Here is a 19,728-nt window from a genome sequence, read left to right as displayed (position 1 = left end):
TTTTTTCCAGAGGACTGGATTCATGTCTTCTCTCTCTGTTCCTCGGAGCACTGTGGTGGATTGCCTGGTCTGATTAATCTTAATGAATTATGCAAATAGCCTTTATCTCAAATGATTTAGCAATGTTTCTGTATTGTTTTATTAATGCACTTTTGAATTACTCTGTATAATCACGTAGCCTTTCCTCAGCCGTTCGCTGTTTGTAATTCATCGCCAGCTCTTTATTAAATCCATGGTGGTCTCCAGCGAATTGCATGCAGGAATGAGAAATTAGTCATTACTGTAATTTAATGATTTCTAACCAAACAAGAGGCAACCTGGATCGCTAACCATAGCAGCCCTCCGCACGCCTCCCCTTCAGCGCCGTTCCCTCGGGTCTGATCTTTGGGAGCGAGCCATCTACATTTTTTTCTTAATTAATTATGTTTAGTATAAGGAGCATTCTGCAGTGAATGCACTGTTTCAATTACAGACGGAAATTGACTTACAAAATATAAAATTCCCCATAAAGCAGTGGTTTGTTTTGAGTCTAGACACCCTTTCAATTGACTAAAGCTTTCTCTGCTTCACTGTGTGGATTTCAACCAGATTTAGCAACAGTTCTGGAATTTACTTTGATTATCGGTCACACACAGATGGTACGCTGATGTTTGTCTTTGGAGTCATAAACACGACAGCTAAAAGGAAAATTTACACTTCAGAAATGTCTCTTATTATCACATCAGAGGAGGGGCCCCTGTATTACACGCCATGGTTTCCTGTCCCTGAGGTGTAAATGTCACATGCAGGTGAAATACAAATACATCTGCCTCCTCTGAGCAGCCTGCCTCTGACCTGTTTGGCCTCCACAGAGAGGGGAATGGGGCTGCATGTTGATATCAATAATGATCCTAACCACAGTATACAATGTATATTTGTCAAAATGGCTGGACACTGCATGGCCAGGAGGGCGGGATCATCCTTTTTTTGTTGGGTTTTAGTTGCTATCTTCACAGAGGACTGGTATAACCTTGACATCTCTAGTAGTTTGTTATAAATGTGAAGGTTGTCTGTGATCTTAAACCAGTGTGAATCTGCCAAGTCAATTTATCAAGTAGTCAATCAAAAGAAAACAAATCGCCAACTATTTTGATATCATTACAGTCATTTATCAAGCAAAGACATCAAACATTTGCTGGTTCTAGCTTCTTAAATGTAAGAATTTGTTGCTTTTCTTTTACTTTTATGATCGTAAATGAAGAAGTCTTTGGTTGAAAAAAAGATGCAATATGAAGACGTCATTTTGGACTTTGGGAACTTGTGATTGCATTTTTCACAATTTTCTTGACAAACGAGTAACTGATTCATTGTGTAGATATTCGGCAGATTAATCAATAATGAAAATACTTGTTAGTTTCAGCCCTAATGTTGTGTTCACATGGAATCAGGCAGGCGGTAGACGGCACACAGACACCACTTTCTGTAGAACAGCAAGGGAAAAACAAATATTCTGTTGGGATGGCAGGATGGTGAAAAAACATCCGTGATGATATGTTACAATGGTGATGTTAAACTATTTACAAAGAATGGAATTAAACGTGTTAAATACAATTATTTTTTGTTAAATATTTTAAGCGGTAATTCTAGTAATGTCCAGTAATTGTCCGGATAGCCTGTGTTTTTGCCTTGTGTAAAGGAACTACGCAACATGCGGCTGTTAGTTTTGTTGCAGAGGACGGCAACACTGTCTACTGTTACTGTCATCTCCCAGCCAACATTTATATGAGGGGCCTATGTGGGAAGTAACTGGGCTGAAAAATGGGCCCTATTTGGGATTGAACTTTTGACATCAGGCACTTAGTCGACCCCAGCCACCAAAATGGTGGCACGGTGACCACTCCTGATGAAAGCCAAAAGAAAAAATCAGGAGTGCAAAGGAGGGTCTACTAGGGCCAAAATCCAAGATCTGCCTTGGAACATAGAATGTTCAAACCAACCAATATGGGATTGTCCATGGGCTCCATAATGGCCCCATGCCAGTTGCCCACCTGGTTGGATTTAACCAAGTTGGCCCCACATAGGTTATGCCAGGGCTACCTGGGTACAAAGTGAGTATGGGCCCAAAAATCTTATCTGGGGGCCCACTTGGGTAAACCCACCCATGTGGGCCATTGGCATAGGGCCAATATGGAAGCTGTGGATCGTCCCATATCGGGTCCATTCTTCCATCCATTTACGACCCACATGGGAGTTAATGTTGTATGGAAGTTTTACAAGTTTTAACAGTAGTTTGGTTGCAGAAGGCTCATTTTGCTATAAATTATGGAGATCCATTCGCAGAAAGAGCAGGCTTAAATCAAACAGAAGAGCTGAATCTTGTAAGGTGACGTAGTAATGGCAGAATCAGTTCTGCTTGTTTAACCCACCCAGAAACAAAGGAGGTTAACACTAACCATTTCCAAGTGGTGCAGTGTTGTGTTTCTGTGTTGTGTAGAGGGGAGTTAAAGAAACTGTGTGCATCATATCTAGGGGATAATGTCAGTTAATTCAAGTAAAGTACAGACTTTGCTTATCCCACAGGAATGCACCATATCAAGCACAGACATGGGGGGTAATTTCTAAATCACATGAGCTCCCCTGGTGTTAATAGTACGAACAGGGCTTTTGTCCCCTTTTCCCCACCCTCCTGCTCCACACTACCCAGCCTGAACGTTTATTTTCTATAAGCTCTAATGACACGCACTAACAAACCTTTTGGGATTTTAACAGACAACGCCTTACTGGAAATCATTCGGACCACCACCCAGCACCAATCATTGGTCGCTGATGGGTAGCATTAACTTGACACAATAAAAGCAGGCTTGAATGACGACCACATCTAGTTTTGGAAATGCATCAAATAGGATTAGAGTTGTGTTCGGGTGAGAGCTAATTATCAGTCTCTCCCCGGACCCAGATTTCAGATGGCTTTTTGTGAAGTCTGTTCATTTTAAGAAACCATGCCGAGAGATTCTCCCTTTGTGTTTTTGAACATGGCCTATTTTTACATTTGCTGAATTTCACATTTCAGTTCCATCGTGAAGACAACATTGATTAGCTGTGAGCTCTCCTCCTCTTCCTCCTCCTCCTCCTCCTCCTCCTTTTTCTTTTGTCAAATTATTTACTTGACCTGCTAATTTAATGTCTCAGCAGCTACTGCCTATGAAGCAGGATTCTTCAACTTTTTTCAGGCCAAGAACCCCTAAGCTCAAAGACAGCTGGAGCAGGGACCCTCTACAACATATATTATAACTGAGTTGCACTTGAATTAATTCTCTGAATATTTTCGGGTCTTCTCTCGTTCACGCTTGCCTGTAGCTGCTAAGTCAGCAATAGTTGTAGCATGGCTAGATGTGTTAGCCTCAACCTCTGCACTTTCACCGGTGTTTTCAGAGTCTCTTGCTCAAAAAAGTAACAAAACAATTAATTGTGGCTCACAAGACTGTCTGTACACTTATACTACAGCTAACTGGCAAGTATGTTTACGCAAATGTTAGCTAACTAGTTCACCTAGCCTTAATGGATAAATGCCGCCCAGTCATTTAGCTAGCTCACACGATTGCACAAGGATTCATGGGTAGCCTAACAATTAGCCTATCATTAATGTTGTGTACTATAACTTAATTGTAGACCAATTTATCTTTGCTCACATTTGAGTGGTGCAGAAACGAGTCCTAAAAGTGGGTAATGGGCTAGCATTTTAGCACTCCCACTTTTCCCTTCTTGAAGTCAATGGGTTTTTTGGTTAGATGCCTGAAATAAATTCTGTGGTTAACACAAGCTTACGAGACTTTCACGTTTTATTCTATGACATAGAAAATACTGAAGCTTTTATGTGTGTTAAGTGGCTAAATTAGACAACAGAACGTCATCATGCTGAACGCAGCTTCATAGACTCGTTGTGGTGGCGACAATGATGTTATGCAACCATAGTGCAGTTTGTTTGTAGCCTAATATTAGCTTTTCTGGCATTCATTTGTGAAGATTATTTTACTGAGATAAACGTGCAAGTATCATAAACATTTGTTTGCAACGAAGCTTATTTTTTTGCTGTAGTCCAAAAATCAGTGGAAAATCCCATTAGGTGTTTTGACGACAAGACAAGTGCGATGCTAAGTTCTGTCCCTGGAGCACTCTATATGTTGGATTCATGGTCATTTCTATCTTAAGACATATTCTTACTTTTGAAAATTAAACAAACAAAACAAATAAACTACAAAAACACTTAACACTCACAATAGGCAGCCCTACTGCAGTAATTCGGGAACCCCTAGGGGGCGCAGGTCACCTGTTTAAGTCTCAGGCATAGTGGTAATCAAACAGCATTATCACAGACTGTAAAAACCCAGGTCTTCCTCACTAGTGATTTACATTGAGTTAGATTTATTGAGATAATACTGACATTTGTAATCAATGGTACTCACCAGGCTTCGAAAACAACAGATACCATTAAAACATTTTGGCAGAACTCAGCTGTGTTGACCCTTCATGGTTACATTTTTTCTGGGTTTTATTGTAGTGGCGTCATCTTTTGTCTTTAAAAACAAGACTTGACATCCTAACAAACTTAAGAAAGCCAAACACTTGAGAGTTTCAAATTAACATAAAAAAAAAACTGAAGAGATGTCTCTGCTCCATAAGGCTAAAAGGAATGAAAAATGCTTATGATCTCACTAGATCTTCAACACAGATATGCATCAAGAGTCCTGTGGCTCTTTGTGGCAAGAAAATAACACAAAAGTTTCACATCACGTGGTTTTGCTTTAAGGGTGATTTTTTTTTTCTTTCTGGTGTAATCCACAGTCTTCAAGTCAATAAATATCTTCATGGTTGAGTCTTCTAGTCCATAGGAATAAAACTATAATACAAAGAGAGATTTGGTGGGCAGTAGAGTTCAGAGACAGCTACTGTTGATGCTGGATCTAAAGTCAGGAATCTTTTTGGATATGTAGTCTTATATGATACTCCCTGGTCCTCTTCCTCCATTCGTTCAGTGGAATGTCTCTGTGATAATTGTCCTCGTTGGTCCCTGGTTTCCACCAATCCTCAAAACACATGATATCCAACTGTCCTGTGGTGTTGGTCAAAGAAACGAAACATCTGGTTCCAAACAAGGTTTATCCTGGAAACAGATGACTATCGTGTGACCTGGAGAGAAAAGAGACAGAAAAGGATGCTCAGGATAGAAAGGTAAGTTACACTTTCAAAAATAGTGCTTCCTGATGTGCAATATAACAGAAACCACTGGGAGAGGAGTGGAATGATTAAACCCACTGTGCGTTTTTAATTTAAAATCCTGATGAAACAGTGTTTCGAGCATCTTGCTTCAGTATTGCAACGTATTTTCAAATGAAACAGGTTAGGCAGGCGGGATATAACATGGACATGTGTAAACAAATACAGAATTACAGTGACAGTGTACAACAACGTGATAGCAGTATCTTTGAGGGAGGGAGATAAAGCCCATCGTATGCTCCATGTAGGCTAGTTGATGAAGCATTATGCTGTAAAATGCCTTGTGCAAAATCTGGAGCTGTCACAGATACTAATTTCATCAAAGTGAATAAATTCTAGCCAGCTGGCCTGTGTATTTTGGGGGAATGGAACGTAAAGCCCAGTTCAGACCAAAGATCTGTGACGAGACTAAACTGTTTTAGAATGCTGCAGAGAAATTTGCAGCGGTGTGAACTGACCATCTGAGCTCGATTCAACCTGGCAGCTGGCCAAATTGACCGGCGGCTGGTTTTAGAACGTAAAGCATGTCACCTGTTTCTACAGCCAATCAGCTTGTAGTGAAGTCAAGTCAAAATGACCGCAGATGGCGTGTTCACTTGTGGCCACAGGTGCGCTACTGCCACCGAGCCCTCTGTTTCAGTCCTCACAGTGTACTGGTGTCGGATGGTGGGTCGCTGCTGCTGCTCGCTGTGTGTGCATCCCTTGGTTCAAATGAGGGCTCCAATTTAGGATATTTTTTACTATCAATTAATCTGAAGATTATTTTTTCAATTACTAGTTAACTGTTTGGCCAACCATAGATTTTCATAATACCTAGATACTGGACCCCAAGATGGCGCCTATTCATTGCATTGGAGTTGCTTATGGTATGTGGCTCAATGAATATGTGCAGAAGTGTTTCTCCCGCTGGTCCCGCCCACGACTCTACGTTGTGATGACATCACAGATTTATAAAATGCTTTTCTCTGTATATGGAAAGTTTTACAAACATAAAACCAACATGGATAAAAAAAATTAGACTACAAAGATTCATAATTAACCTTGTTTACAGTTAAAGGTGTCCTGTCAGCAGTTTTACAGACATCTCTTTTACAATAGTGGCCTATGGGGAAAATGCTTTTTGAGCTGCAGTGGATTTCTTCGCTGCAATACCGCAAGTGGCCACTGGGAAAAATTGTCTGCAAGACTGAGCAGTGTTCCTAGGGGGCCTGAGCTGTATGCAACATTCAGAGCATATCAATGATTCGGAGTCAGGGCCGAGATTGCCTGCACACGGTTCTCAACATGGAGGTGGCTAACCCAGCAGCTAGCAGCTAATGGTGCTAATTCATTAAACAGCTCCTACAATGGCAACAGTACTGAGCTAATGGTGTTAGCTGAGGAGGAACCAGAGGTTGGGGGCTGCACCTCCATGACAATGATAACCGCCTTGTGAGCGCAGTCCAGAACAGCAGCAAAGAGCTACCTGGTGTAACTTTATTCCCTGCTCAGGAGGCTATAACTCAACTCTATCTTCACATAGCAAATAGTTTGCTGCTGTATTAATGCTTTGAATGTCACATACAGCTTCTTTAAGTTTTTTATTCGCTGCTAGCAGTTGGGGGTTTGTTGCCTTGCCTGAAGAAGAGGGTGAACTGGCACCTCTCCAGCTACCAGTCCACACTCCACACTTGGTCTGAACAACAGTCATAAATCCAAAGATATACAGTATACCAACATAGAGGACTAAGAAAACTGGCTAATATTCACATCTAACAAGCTGGAAATGATTGATTTTTTGCATAGAAAATTACTTTAATAACAGTTCATTAATTATCAAATGTTTGCATGTTAACAAGCTAAACTAAGATGGTAAACATAATAAAAAATATCTGCTGAACATCAGCAAGATAGCATTTTCTTTGAGCACGACAGCATGCTGATGTTAGCATTTAACTCAAATAACTTATAATATGCCTATAGACTCAATCATGTTTTTGTTTGTTGACTAATTGATTGATTGACTAATCATTTCAGCTCTACTTCAAAAAGTGGCTCTCTCATTAAAACAACAACTCTTGTTTTGGTGCTGCACATCTCACAACAGCCCATCTGTCAAAACTGTGACAGGTTCAAGGTGTGTATATTCCCAGCTGGCATGTTTATAATTCAAACATCTGTGGTGTTATACAGCAAAAAATGAGAAGACAGTGAGCGGCTCCAAGTCAGACGCAATGCAAAGAACATCATGCTCAATGATTTCCATGCAAACAGGAGGGATATTATTATTCATGATGGCATACTGCTGGCATAAGTATTCTCAGACGTTTTCATGAATATTAAACTCAAACACTGAAAGATGCAGTTTGTAATAGTACTCTCACTTTAAGCAGAGCTCTAAAAATACTCATTGTTCCTTGTTGGTTTGCCCTTTAAAAGTAGAACACAAGTAACTTTTTGACTTGCCCTCTGATGCAGGAAGCACGACACACACACACACACACACACACACACCCCAGACACAAATAAACACAGGTGTTCCTGTGCGAATATTTGCACATTACTGTCATTCAATTAACAGTTGGCAGGGTTTCACCAGTTGAACCAGCAAGGGGTTTACCCCACACAATCAGTCTTCGGAGCAATTCAACTCTAATATTTTGTGGAAGTGAGATTTTTTATGCTGCTATGAGCTGCAGCTGAAGACACACTGCTCGCTGTTCGGGGAGCCACAATTTAATTTTCACTTCCATATGACAATCCTCAGGAATCAGGATGTGAGAGAGCGTGTGAAAATGATTTGGTCTTGCTACTGTTAAAGCAGCAGCAGCAGGCTGTAGACAATCATTCGTGCGTTCAGTTAAACCGAGTTGTTTGGTCACAACATTATCAGAGGCGAATGTTTTCAGAGATGGGCTCAAGCATATTTCTGCTGGCGGCAACATTTTGGATCTGCTGCAGTGGCATAAAAATCAACCCATTAATGCCTTTACGGTTATGCTGATTATTGTTGTTTTGATAATTGTTTTATACTTTCTGTTTTACACATTCTCACTAAAAAGAAAAAATAAAACATAAGATACACAATATAAACACAACTTTAATAGCAGGAGACAGACAAACACTGTACAGTATGTGGCAGCAGGAGGAAAATATATGAAGCACACTGAAACCTTATTAAAGCAATTAGCATGCTGTGGTGTTGTTGTTTGTCACTGTGAGGGTTATCGGCGAGGAAACACACAAAGGGGAATCAGGAGGACAGGAGGCAGCTCCTCTGGGTTTGATGCTTAAGCTGCTTCAGGATAAAAAGCCACACTTGACTGATCAGCTGTACAATAAGTCCCATTGACAAACAAACTAAGACCCTATCCTTGATGGAGAGCGACTGAAGCTCACGTGTGTTTATGTGCACACGTATGTTGCTTACTGTTGACTAGATAAAGCAATAAAAGACTGAACATCTTTGAATGGACTTGTCTGATTCCTTTGGACTTTTATTGACACATTTTATTCCAGGTGTTACTGTTGCTCTACTTTACAAGTTATACGGTCAGTGTCAGCCTCCGGCAATGACTTAATGGACTATAAAAACCTAATCAATCATCAATAGAATGATTTAGCTCCTCTTTTCAGGCTATCCATCGACTAAACGTCTCGTGCCGCCTTTCAGCCTTTTAACTCCAAAAATCGTTTTATTCACACACTGTTTCTGACTGGGATGAAGGGCTGGAGTCTAACACAAAGCTTGGTTCCATTTCACTGACATTAGCTTGTTTATAGACCGAAAATTGGACATGTTTTGAAGCAGACTGAAACAAAAAGCAGAAATTTGTGTTGAAGCAAGTGCACAACTTAGGCCACACCCACACTAATGCGTTATCATTTTGAAACTGTGTTTTAAAAAGAAAACGATCCACACAAATGTTTTAGTATTGTTTCAGAAATGATCTCTATCCACAATTTACACACCCGATGACACTTATCACATGATCATTTACATACATGGGGCATGGGCGTGCTGATGTAAACAGGAAGCTGATTGTCTACACTGTGGTTGGCTTCTTAGTTACAAAAAATAACGCAAATAACGCAAATTCAACGAAAGTCCGCAATATTTGCGGGGGCTTGCAATTTTTCAAAAGTCCTGCAATTTTTCTGCATTTTCTGGCTGACCGGAAGTCGTCCCGCATGCGACATCATTTGAAACGGTGTCGAGCGCATCATCAAATCGAGCTAATGGCATTGCAGTATGGAGAAACGCTCTGTATTGACGTAAGAATTTGCACTGTTTAAATGCATACAATATGTGCTGAATGTAATAAAAGGTTATGTTTACAGAAGATGTAGCCTACATGTTGTTTTACAGTCACATTGTCTGGTTTGAGAGCTACAATATTTACTCAGGATTTTTTGCAACATTATTGGAGTCCATGTTTTGAAACTAATTAAATAAAATTAAAGAAGAGAACTAGAAAAAACATTTGCAGCTATTTTTGTAATATTCAGTATGATTATTATAGCAAGTGATTACATTACTTATTTTTGTGGAGGTAGTAGTTTAAAAAAAAATCAATTCCTTTTTTCTCCTTTTGTCACTAGCCGCAATTTTTGTCAGTTGCCACAATTTCCCGCAAAAAAACACATAAAAATGCAGCAATTTTTATCACAATCTTTGACAAAATTGGCCGTAAATTCAAGGGTTTTGGGCCTCAAATTCAAGGTTCTTTTGCCACGAGATCCTGGAGGGACTGAATAAGGTAGAAGTAATGATGAACGTAACATGAGTATAAGGCTGTCAAGGCGGTGAAAAACAGATTGGGAGTAGTTGCAGTGCAAATACTGTGACATATCTGAATGGTAAAGGGAGCATTATCCATCGCAGCAGGGAGCCATGCTGGTAAATGCGAACAACACAAGAAGGATGAAATAACAAAAGGTATGTAGACCTTGCTCTAACCTTCTGGCTTGACATGTTATGACTGATTAGACCCAATTAGGAAGTGAACGTGGGTGGAGTATTGTGGATGCAAGGCGTAAATGTAGCAATAGTTGTAAAACGAAAACATATTAGTGTTGATGTAGCCTTAATAGGCTTCAACTAAATACCAGTATCAATTAGTTGATTGAAATTAGGTATACAGGGAGTGCAGCTTTTAAAGGATCTGCTAAATTTGCAAAATTCTTTTACAGTTATTTTAAATAACAGCAGAGTCCGTCTATCAAACCATATGGCATAAAGCCCTTTGGTGGCAGAGGGGTAAAACGATGTCCACAGGACCACGGTTCAACTCATGGCAGCATAAACACCCAGCTTAGTTGCACGCTGGGTGGCTGTTTGTGGGAGGGAAGCCAGTGAGGGATTATGTTGTTGCTGTAGCACTCCTACTGGTCAGTTTGACTGCACTGCAGAGTGGCTTAAATTTAGGGAGATAGTATGAATGTCCATGTGAGTTACTGCCTCATAGTGATGCTTAAGGCGGATGTATGCTGTAAAGATTCAAACACATCTAAAACACACATTAAACATGGCTTAACAGCGATGATATCAAACACAAGTATGCAAATTTGCTTCACTGTAAGTCCCAAGATTCACAGATGAAACACTTGTATGTTGCCGAACACATTTTACCCACAAATATAACATGCTAATGTTATTAGCACAAGCCTATGGCATTTTACATTGTATGAATTAGCCTAATTTCCAAATAGCTGTTATTTGGATAAACTGACCAAATATTTTGAAACTAAATAGTTACTTTAATGCCTGAATAAAACATTAAAACATAACAAAGTGATTTATAAATAGCTTTTTGCCGGTTCAAAATCTCTGCTGTTGGGCAGACTGAAGAGACGCAAGGCTGACTTTATCCAGTATGCTCACGTCTCATACTCAGAATTTTTTGCTGATGTAGTCTGGGCATTTTTTGCATACACAAAACCCACATACTCTGCAGCGCCAATGCACTGTGTACTCTATTTGGCATTATGTTTATTAAAACAGTATGTGATTTCGAACATAGCAAAGCATTCACCTTGCATTCCAGTAAAACATCAGCTGCATCGTCACTATCTGCTGCACCCCCGACTGCCATTCTCCAAAAGTTGCAGTGAGTCATGTATATTTTGAGCCTTTTATGTCATCTCTTTTATTTCCTGTAAAGTCCTAATACCTCAATAATACAGTATAACTAGTCCTTCTGATGGTGAGTAGAATTCAACCCAGGGCAGCTGGGACTCAGCCTATATGGGGCACACACTCTACCAGGTGAGCTAGAGGTGGCCCTGTTATAATTTTATGAGGTACAAACTTTCCGTGTCATGCAGAGTTTAACCTTCAGTGGTAGAAAACATTGTGGATTCAAGATCACCAGGTTATCATTTATCTTCTAAACCTAACGATCTCATAGAAATCCCACTGCTCAACTGCGCCTATGAGCTGCCCTTCACTTACAGAATCCATCTGGAGGTCGGTCCAGGAGCTGACTGTGTAATGAGCTACTGCCTTCGTCAATCACAAGCTACATGCATGCATACTGTGCTCCCAAATGTATCGAGAGATGCACATTTGCAAGACTCGTCCTCCAACAGAAAAGCAACAAGAGCCAAAAGGAGGAAACAAAGACACATAATGGTGCAGTTCAATCACTACATTCCATGCTCCATGCTATTATATAGTGTGTTACAGCTAATACACATCTTTATACAATTTTAGTCCTGTAAATTAACGGCCTATTTCCATTATGTGTTGAAAAGAAATTCACCCTGAGACAGCTATCCATCACCAGCCCTCAACACATTCTGAACAAGCATCATAGCACTTGTCAAGTGGAAAGGCTCTGTGGTTCTTTAGCCTTCTGTCCTCTGATTGATAGGAAGTGAAAAGCAGGGGCTGCCGGGGTTATAATTCCTGACATTACCAGCAGGACTATAAAACTAGCTGCTCCCGGACATGCAGAGAAAGAGCGAACAACTGGAGTTGTCTGAGAAAGGGCCTGCAGGGTGTTAAGATATCTGATTTATTGATGTGACTTCATCATGAGGTGAAATGACACCATCATTTTTTATCAACAAGTCACCGCTGGACATCAAAGAGGAAATTATTTATAGTACTATACGAGGCATGTGCTGCAACTGAGGGGTTCCTTTACACTTATATTGTGTATCCAGTTTGGGGGGGTAGACACAACACTGGCACATTATCGCATTATATTTGTTGTGGCAAACATTTTGGCTAAGTGTTGCTTATTTCAACTATCAGACATCTTTACTTAAAAAGCACTTTTCAAAACTCAAGTTACAAAGTGCTTCACATAAAGGAGGGAAATCGCCTCACAACAAGAGGTTTCCTGGTTTGAACCCCTGAGGTGGGGGAGCCCTTCTGTGAGGAGTTTGCATGTTCTCTCCGTGTCAGTGTGGGTTTCCCTAGGTACTCTGACTTCCTCCCACAGTCCAAAGACATGCAGGCTAGATTGATTGGTAACTCTAAATTAGCTGTAGGTGTGAATGATTATCTGTCTCTATGAGTTAACCCTGTGAAAGTCTGCCGACCTGTCCAGGATGTACCCTGCCTCTCTCCCAACATCAGCTGGGAGAGGCTCCAGCCCCCCCTGCGCTAAATGGCTAAATGCTTAACTTTGTTCACCAGCTAGTTGCTAACTTTGTCTGATTCTTGTTAAGTGCTGGACAGGTGGAGAAGAGTGGCTGTGAGACTTAAACAAACAGTCCATTTACTGTTTCATCTACGTCCCAACCCTCACCTATAGTCATGAGCTCTGGGTAGTGACCGAAAGAACGAGGTCGCGGATACAAGCTGCCGAAATAAGTTTTCATCTGAAGGGTGGCTAGGCTCAGTTTTAGAGAAAGGGTAAGGATCTCGGACATCGGAAGGGAGCTCGGTGTAGAGCCGCTGCTCCTCCATGTCAAAAGGGGTCAGTTGAAGTGGTTCGGACATCTGATCAGGATGTCTCCTATTCTGGGCATGTTCAACTAGTAGGAGGCCCTGGGGCAGACCCAGAACACACTGGTGGGATTACATATCTGGCTAGGGAACTCCTCTAGTCCCCCCAGGAGGAGCTGGAAAGCGATGATGAGGAGAGAGGTGTCTGGAATACTTTGCTCAGCCTGCTTCCCCCCCCTCAACCCAGCTTTGGATAAGCGGTTGAAACTGATGGATGGAAGGATGGATGGTGGGATTCGTGCAGCTTTCAGCTACAATATTTAGGACTAGAGATTTGGACCTGACCACTGTTGGACTCGTCCTACTTAAGACTTCAGACCACAAACCTTTAGATGTCAAGTTCTCATGTGGCTTCGGGCAGGCTTTGCATAGTCACACCCCTTGAATAGAAGTTTTCACGCCTGTGCGGTGAATAGACTTGGCCTAACTTATGTGAAATGTTCAGATGCCAGTGCCAATGACTCTATATAAATATGGGCAACATGTCTCCACTTCCTCCCACTGTACAGAGATGAAGCCAAAATATCCCAGACACAAGCGCTGCCATCTTGCACTGGTGATGTCATTAGGAAGCAGAGCTTGTAAAGTAACTATCGGGAAGTGGAGCTGCAGTGCCCAGTCCCCACGCATACAACTGTCCAACCCACCGACTGACACACACAGCTCACAATCATTGTGTCAAACCATCTTTTTATAGCATCAAATAACTAATTAAAACCAAACCTATCAGAAAAATAAGCACTTAAACAAAAATCAAGGTGATACGAACTACCAAAATTAACCAGACACTATCTCTTGGAAAACTTTATTTGACGTGTACGTTTGGCTTATGTGCCATCCGCTAACATGGAGGAGTCAAGGTTTATGACCAATACTGCAGCCAGCCACCAGGGGGCGATTAATATTTGGCTTTATATTTGGGGAGCAGCCATGTTGTCCATCTTTATATACAGTCTATGGTTACCTGACTTCACCCTAAGACTTGCTTTGACAGTTTGTGATTTGACTGAACTCTGGTTTTCTTATATTAAAAAAGGTAAAACATCTATCTTTACTCAACCATTGTTTTACTTTAACATTATTCTAAGCTCTAATCTGTGCTGGATCGGTCTGATTTTTTTAACGTTCGAATTTTTTAATAATTTTGGAAGAACCAGCATCACTTTTCTCAAGGGAAACTGTCACTTCACTTGTGAATCTGAGCTCAATCTTCAGCAGAGCCCTCCATTTATTCCTCAGAATGATGTTAACCGTCCAGGAAGCTTGGGTACAGAGGCCCTCTAGCATACACAAGTCGTCCCTCGCTGGCTCTCTGTGGGAGGTAGCAGGGCCACGAGCATGGAGCGACCCCCGCTGACTCCCAAATCAAAAAAAGAGTCGAGGTTCTGACGGGTTCTACTAGCCACCTGGACCCCTGCTTGTCTGTGCCTCTGTTTCTGCTTTCCCGTGGCTATGTGCGAGGGCATGAATTATTAACCCGGCTAAAATAAAAAGCTCTGCTTGGTCCAGGCCTCCTGTAGCCATGAATAATGGAAGAGGCAGCTCAACTACAGGCGTTTGGTGAGTCAAACACTGGGCCGTGATGGATGGCTAAGGGCCCACTGTGTTCCCCCCTCCTCCTCCTCCTCCTCACCTACCATCCTCTTCAGGTCTACCACACCCTGAAACCCAAAACACACGTCCAGATAACCTCTATTAATCTCTGGAAGTGCTACAGCTTGAGCCCTCCTGCCCTGCCTCAGCACATCCCGCTTGACGATTTGGCTTCCTGGAGGGATTTTTGTTTGTTGTTTGTTTGTCTTTCCCCTGCCTTTGCTTGCCTTTGTTTTGCTTCTCGCTGGCACTTTTGAAGCCGTATGCAAGCCGGCTCCGACTTTTCAAAGGCAGGACCCGACTCAAGCCCGTTGTCTCTCACCCTTAATGCTAAATCCATGAGGAGGAGCTGGAGACATGTGAGCTGGATCTGTGCTCAGCTCCCCAGAGGCTGCGTTCTCCAATTTGTACCAATGAACTCACTTGTGTGCAATCACACTGTTTATTACAGAGGTGATAATTGATTTTCCATTTGCTAAGTTGCCATGTGCTTTATGCGTCCATATCTCACTTCTCACCTCAACCACAGACTGAGAATCATGAGGTTCGGTCTATTTATACACATATTATCCTGCGCTCAGCCGAAAGCTTCGTTCTGATCTTATTAATAATAATATATTATTATAACTATAATCATCATTATTCAAGTGAATCAATCTGACACATGTTCTTCCAACCCTGTAATTCTGTTTTTTTTTGTGTGTGAAATTATACAGTAGGTCCATGCAGAAAGAATGTGTTGTTGCATATATTAAAGTGACACATCATGTTTATTCATGAATCACTTTGACACTAAATATTCTGTTTTGTAGTTAGGCTCTGTGTTAACACGAGTGCAGATCTCAGCTGGTGATGAAAACGCTGAAAGTATGTCATGATTACACCTGCATCACAGACCAGGCCTCAAACTACAGTCTATTTCTAAGTGATGATCGCTTTTCAATCAAATATGTGTACGATGTGTCAAAAATTTTGTTACATTACAAGGTTAAATATAATTGAGTATCTAATCTCTACTAATTATGTGTGCATTCACTCTCTGGGGGAGCAATGATAAACAGTATTCACTGCTGAATCTAAGGATGCTTCCTCACCTGTAGCTCAGTCTGGATCAAACAAAAACAAATACATTTTTAGCTTCTAGTCTGTTTTGTTTTAGTAGCTTTTTTAGTAAGTAGCTAATTTTTGGTAAGTAAAGTAAGTGTGTAAGGAACTAAAGTTCTGGAGCGTGACAGAAAGCCATGCATCACATTACTGCACCTTATTTGTTCATTTATCATGATGAGGCATATACGCAGTGGTGGAATGTAACTTAGCACATGTAATCGAGCAGCGCACTTAAAGGGATAGCGATTGTAAGTTGTCAGTGACACCTCGGTGTGGTGAGTGTGTGCAGATGAATGGTGTTAGGGCACCTGCTGTGCCGTGAGTGAAAGTCTGCAGGGTGACGGGAAAAACATAATCTGGTGGATTTTGGCTATCAGATGGGTCAGGAGCTCCAGGAACTGGCAGCATGGGGAGTTCCTAACACTCGTCACACCACTGTGACACTGGCCTGATCTCACACTGGTCCCTTTAAGGAGAATTTTAAGGTACTTGTACTTTCACCTTTACATTTTACAGTACTTTATACCTGTACTCCACTACATCTGAGGTGAATACTGTACTTTTAACTCCACAACATTTATCTGATATCTTCAGTTACTTTACAGATTCAGATTGTGAATACAAAATATAAACAATAGAGATTTTATAGATTTAACTACCCATCAGAATATAAGTAATTAAAATTATCGGTACAGTTACCAGCTGCAACATTAAAGTGATGAACGTATTAATGCATCAAAATTATTATATATTTTATTCTTGAATTGGGCCGTGCTGTATAATGAGTACTTTTTTGATATTGATTTGTGATACTTTAAGTACATATTAATGCTAATACTTTTGTACTTTTACCTAAACTAAAAATAGACAAGCTTTTTGGTTTAACTCAGGGGTGTTCAAACGTTTTTGAACACGGACCAGAATAGATAATGTGAAAATATCCAGGGGCCAGCTGCTTGTCTCATCAATGAGACAAAGGAACAATTTCCTCTTTCAGTTAAAAAGTAGTCAGCTTTTGGGGTGCCAAGTGGCTCAGTGAGTAAAACAGGCATCCCATGTACAAAGGCAATCTCCTCGCTGCAGCGGCCGTGGGTTTGATTCCAGCTCACGGCCATTTGCTGCATGTCAACCCCTCTCTCTCTCCCTGTTCACAATCACCACTGCCCTATCAATTAAAGGCAAAAAAATCTTAACAAAAGAAAGCATTCAAGGTTTCAACCACTCTTGAAAGCAGCGGCCATTGCTGTCGACTTTGCGCATCTTAGCTGTAGTTTGCTACCTAGCATGAGATGTGTGTTGCTAGGTCTGTCTATGAGAACACATCAGTCCCACCAGCGTTGTTCCTCCTTGGTGCACGTCTACAGACTGTATGATAGTCCTGCCAGTGAAGTTGCTTGATGAACTGATAATATGTGGGGCCACGTATACTATATTTATGGCCCCCAGTCCAGACATTTGACTCGCCTGCTTTACCTTATCATTACGACAATGATACTGATTGTACGATGGGATGGCTATAGCATAATGACACCAACTGCATTTACATTGGTTCCTTATCAGCCTCCCTTTCACCATGCAATTCTGTCTGCCACAGAGTACGATCTCCTGGGAAAATGAAGGCAGAGTGTCAGGCTGGCACCATTTCTATCTGCTCTCATGTCTCTATTGTGGACTAAATGAATGAATGAAATCATGCTTTTGTCCTGTGTTGTTGGTAGCTGCTGCTCTGAGGAAAACGGAAAGCGATCTGGGTGTCTTTCTGACAGTGGCGCCGACAGTAATTCCACTTGGAAAGGCTTTTAAGTAAAATTTTGAGTGCAGAACTTTAACTTGCAACAGATATTTCTCCACTGTGTCATTGGGACTTTTACTTAAAGTTAAAGATCTGAGTATGTCTCCTGCCGCTGCACATGCAGGAGATTTCTTTTTAAACAGCACATAATCAGTTTATCTTTGGAAATCATGCTAAAATCATAATATCTACCATCACAAAAATCCTGTGGTTTGTCTGTTTGCTTTCACACCCGAGCACGACTGCAACCTGATTCTCCAGTGTTGTGTGGAGAATTCTTTGGCTTCGTAATGAATGGGAGTGGAAGCCTTGATTTTGGGAGCAGCCTCACCAGAACATCCTTCTCTATCCCCCAGTGTTGCCCGTTCCTTCCACAACTGTGCACAGTTGGCTGACTTGCTCCTGGATTGCTGCCTACCTGATCTACTGGGCTCCACCAAATTAGCGACTTAAGTAAAAATACAATAAAGTGACTGTATGTAGACTTCCTCAGCAAATTGCGAAATGTAGCTAAATAGATAGCTGAACTTAACTCACCCCTTTCTACAGTTCTACAGACTCTCCCCTGTGAGTCACATCTTTCTCTCCTGCTGCCTCCTACTCTGCCTGCTCTGCTCTGCTCTCATCTGAAGTTGATAAAAAAAAAAAAAAAAAAATCTCCTCCAGTGCTCTCTTGTTTCTTTCTTTTTCAAACACTTATCCAGCCCTCCTCCATTATTCCGGGGTCACATTTTGTTACAACTATTATCTGAGGTTTTTTACGCATCATAATTTTAGAAAATCTACCACCTGCCTTTAAGTACTTTTGTGAATTAAACCCACCTTGGTTGTCTTAACTTTGTTTCCTGTACTGCAGCTCCATCCTTTGAGATCTGGCAGCACTTTACACTCTTCCCCATCCATGCAGGGATGCATCTGGCACCACCACTTCTGTGCAACTATGGATGCTGAGAGGGGGAAAAAAGAGAACAGAAAAAAAACTGAGATACTGGAGGCTATTAACAACATGCTGTTTCAAAGTGTAGTCAGGTTCTGCCCTGGCCGAAGCAACAACAAGTGCCATTGGTTTCCATATACATCACAGTGATTGAAGAGAGCTTCTTTTGATCTCTGCCTCAACAGAGGAGACCCGTCAGTCCCACCCCGGTGTGTTTTCAGGTCTGAATTACAGGGCGTGGGTCAATGTCAAGCTGGTGAGTGTTGTGAGCAGGAGGGTGAGCGTTAGTATGTAGGAGAGGTAATAAAGCGTGCAGCAGGTTGCCACGTCAAGGTCTTAAGTTGCTCCGAGGAGGCCTACGGGGGAGAAACAGCTTCCCCTGACATTTCTACAGCGAAAAGAGAACTGTCAAAATCGAGGAAGTCTCTGTCGGAGCCATTACAGCGAAAGCAGCAGATGGGGATCGATTCACCTGTAACTGAGGCCACTTTTGACATGATATTAAATGACCCGGCCTTCGGTCTACGCGGCTGAACACAAGGTCTGATGTGGCCTCGACAACAGACTGAATGAACTGGTGGGCGATTTGATTTTGAGGATTATAAAAGCCTCACAGACACAGCAACAGGATCACAAAAATCTCAACACTGTATTTTTTTATTCCTCCTCTCATACAATAAAACCTCACATCCCCGAACAATCAATGGAATAAGTACCAGAAGCGCAGTGACAGGTGTGACAGTTTCTGCACCGCACCGCATTTCCACCCTAATCACAAGTCAGCCTCAAATCATTACCAAAACTATAATGAGAAAGCTGGCATACCGTCTACACAAGATGGAGCCGCTCTTGTTGTTCCCGCCACCTGTCCAGGGAAGCAGGAGCACTTGACAGTCTGGGATCTCTCTTCGATCTTGTTCTTGTTGCAGCATCGGTGTGCAGCAATTACCTCACAGGTTCCCGCTTTCACATGAACTGGAAGGAGAAACATATACAGTGGTTAGAGTGAATGTGTCAGCCCTGTGTCTTGGAAATTACCTTCATATACAATTAATTTAAAACAGGAAATATGTTTGGAGGGAAGCGTAATGTCAAGCGCATTCATCG

General features: G+C 41.6%; 1 protein-coding gene across 1 annotated transcript in view; it reads right to left on the bottom strand.

Moving 5' to 3' along the window:
• Positions 1-4,386: 4,386 nt before the first annotated feature.
• tafa3a (TAFA chemokine like family member 3a) overlaps positions 4,387-19,728 on the bottom strand; it is a 171,902-nt gene continuing 156,560 nt past the window's right edge. The window contains exons 3-5 of the mRNA XM_033626071.2: positions 19,447-19,596; positions 18,507-18,631; positions 4,387-5,166 (exon numbers count right to left, since the gene is read on the bottom strand). Of these exons, the coding sequence (XP_033481962.1) occupies positions 5,155-5,166; positions 18,507-18,631; positions 19,447-19,596 (287 nt within the window). The 3' untranslated portion in view covers positions 4,387-5,154. The remainder of the gene's footprint in view (positions 5,167-18,506; positions 18,632-19,446; positions 19,597-19,728) is intronic.

Source organism: Epinephelus lanceolatus, chromosome 1 (genome assembly GCF_041903045.1).
Source record: "Epinephelus lanceolatus isolate andai-2023 chromosome 1, ASM4190304v1, whole genome shotgun sequence".
In the NCBI taxonomy this organism is placed as follows: Eukaryota; Metazoa; Chordata; class Actinopteri; order Perciformes; family Serranidae; genus Epinephelus; species Epinephelus lanceolatus.
This window is presented reverse-complemented; position numbering and strand designations above follow the sequence as displayed.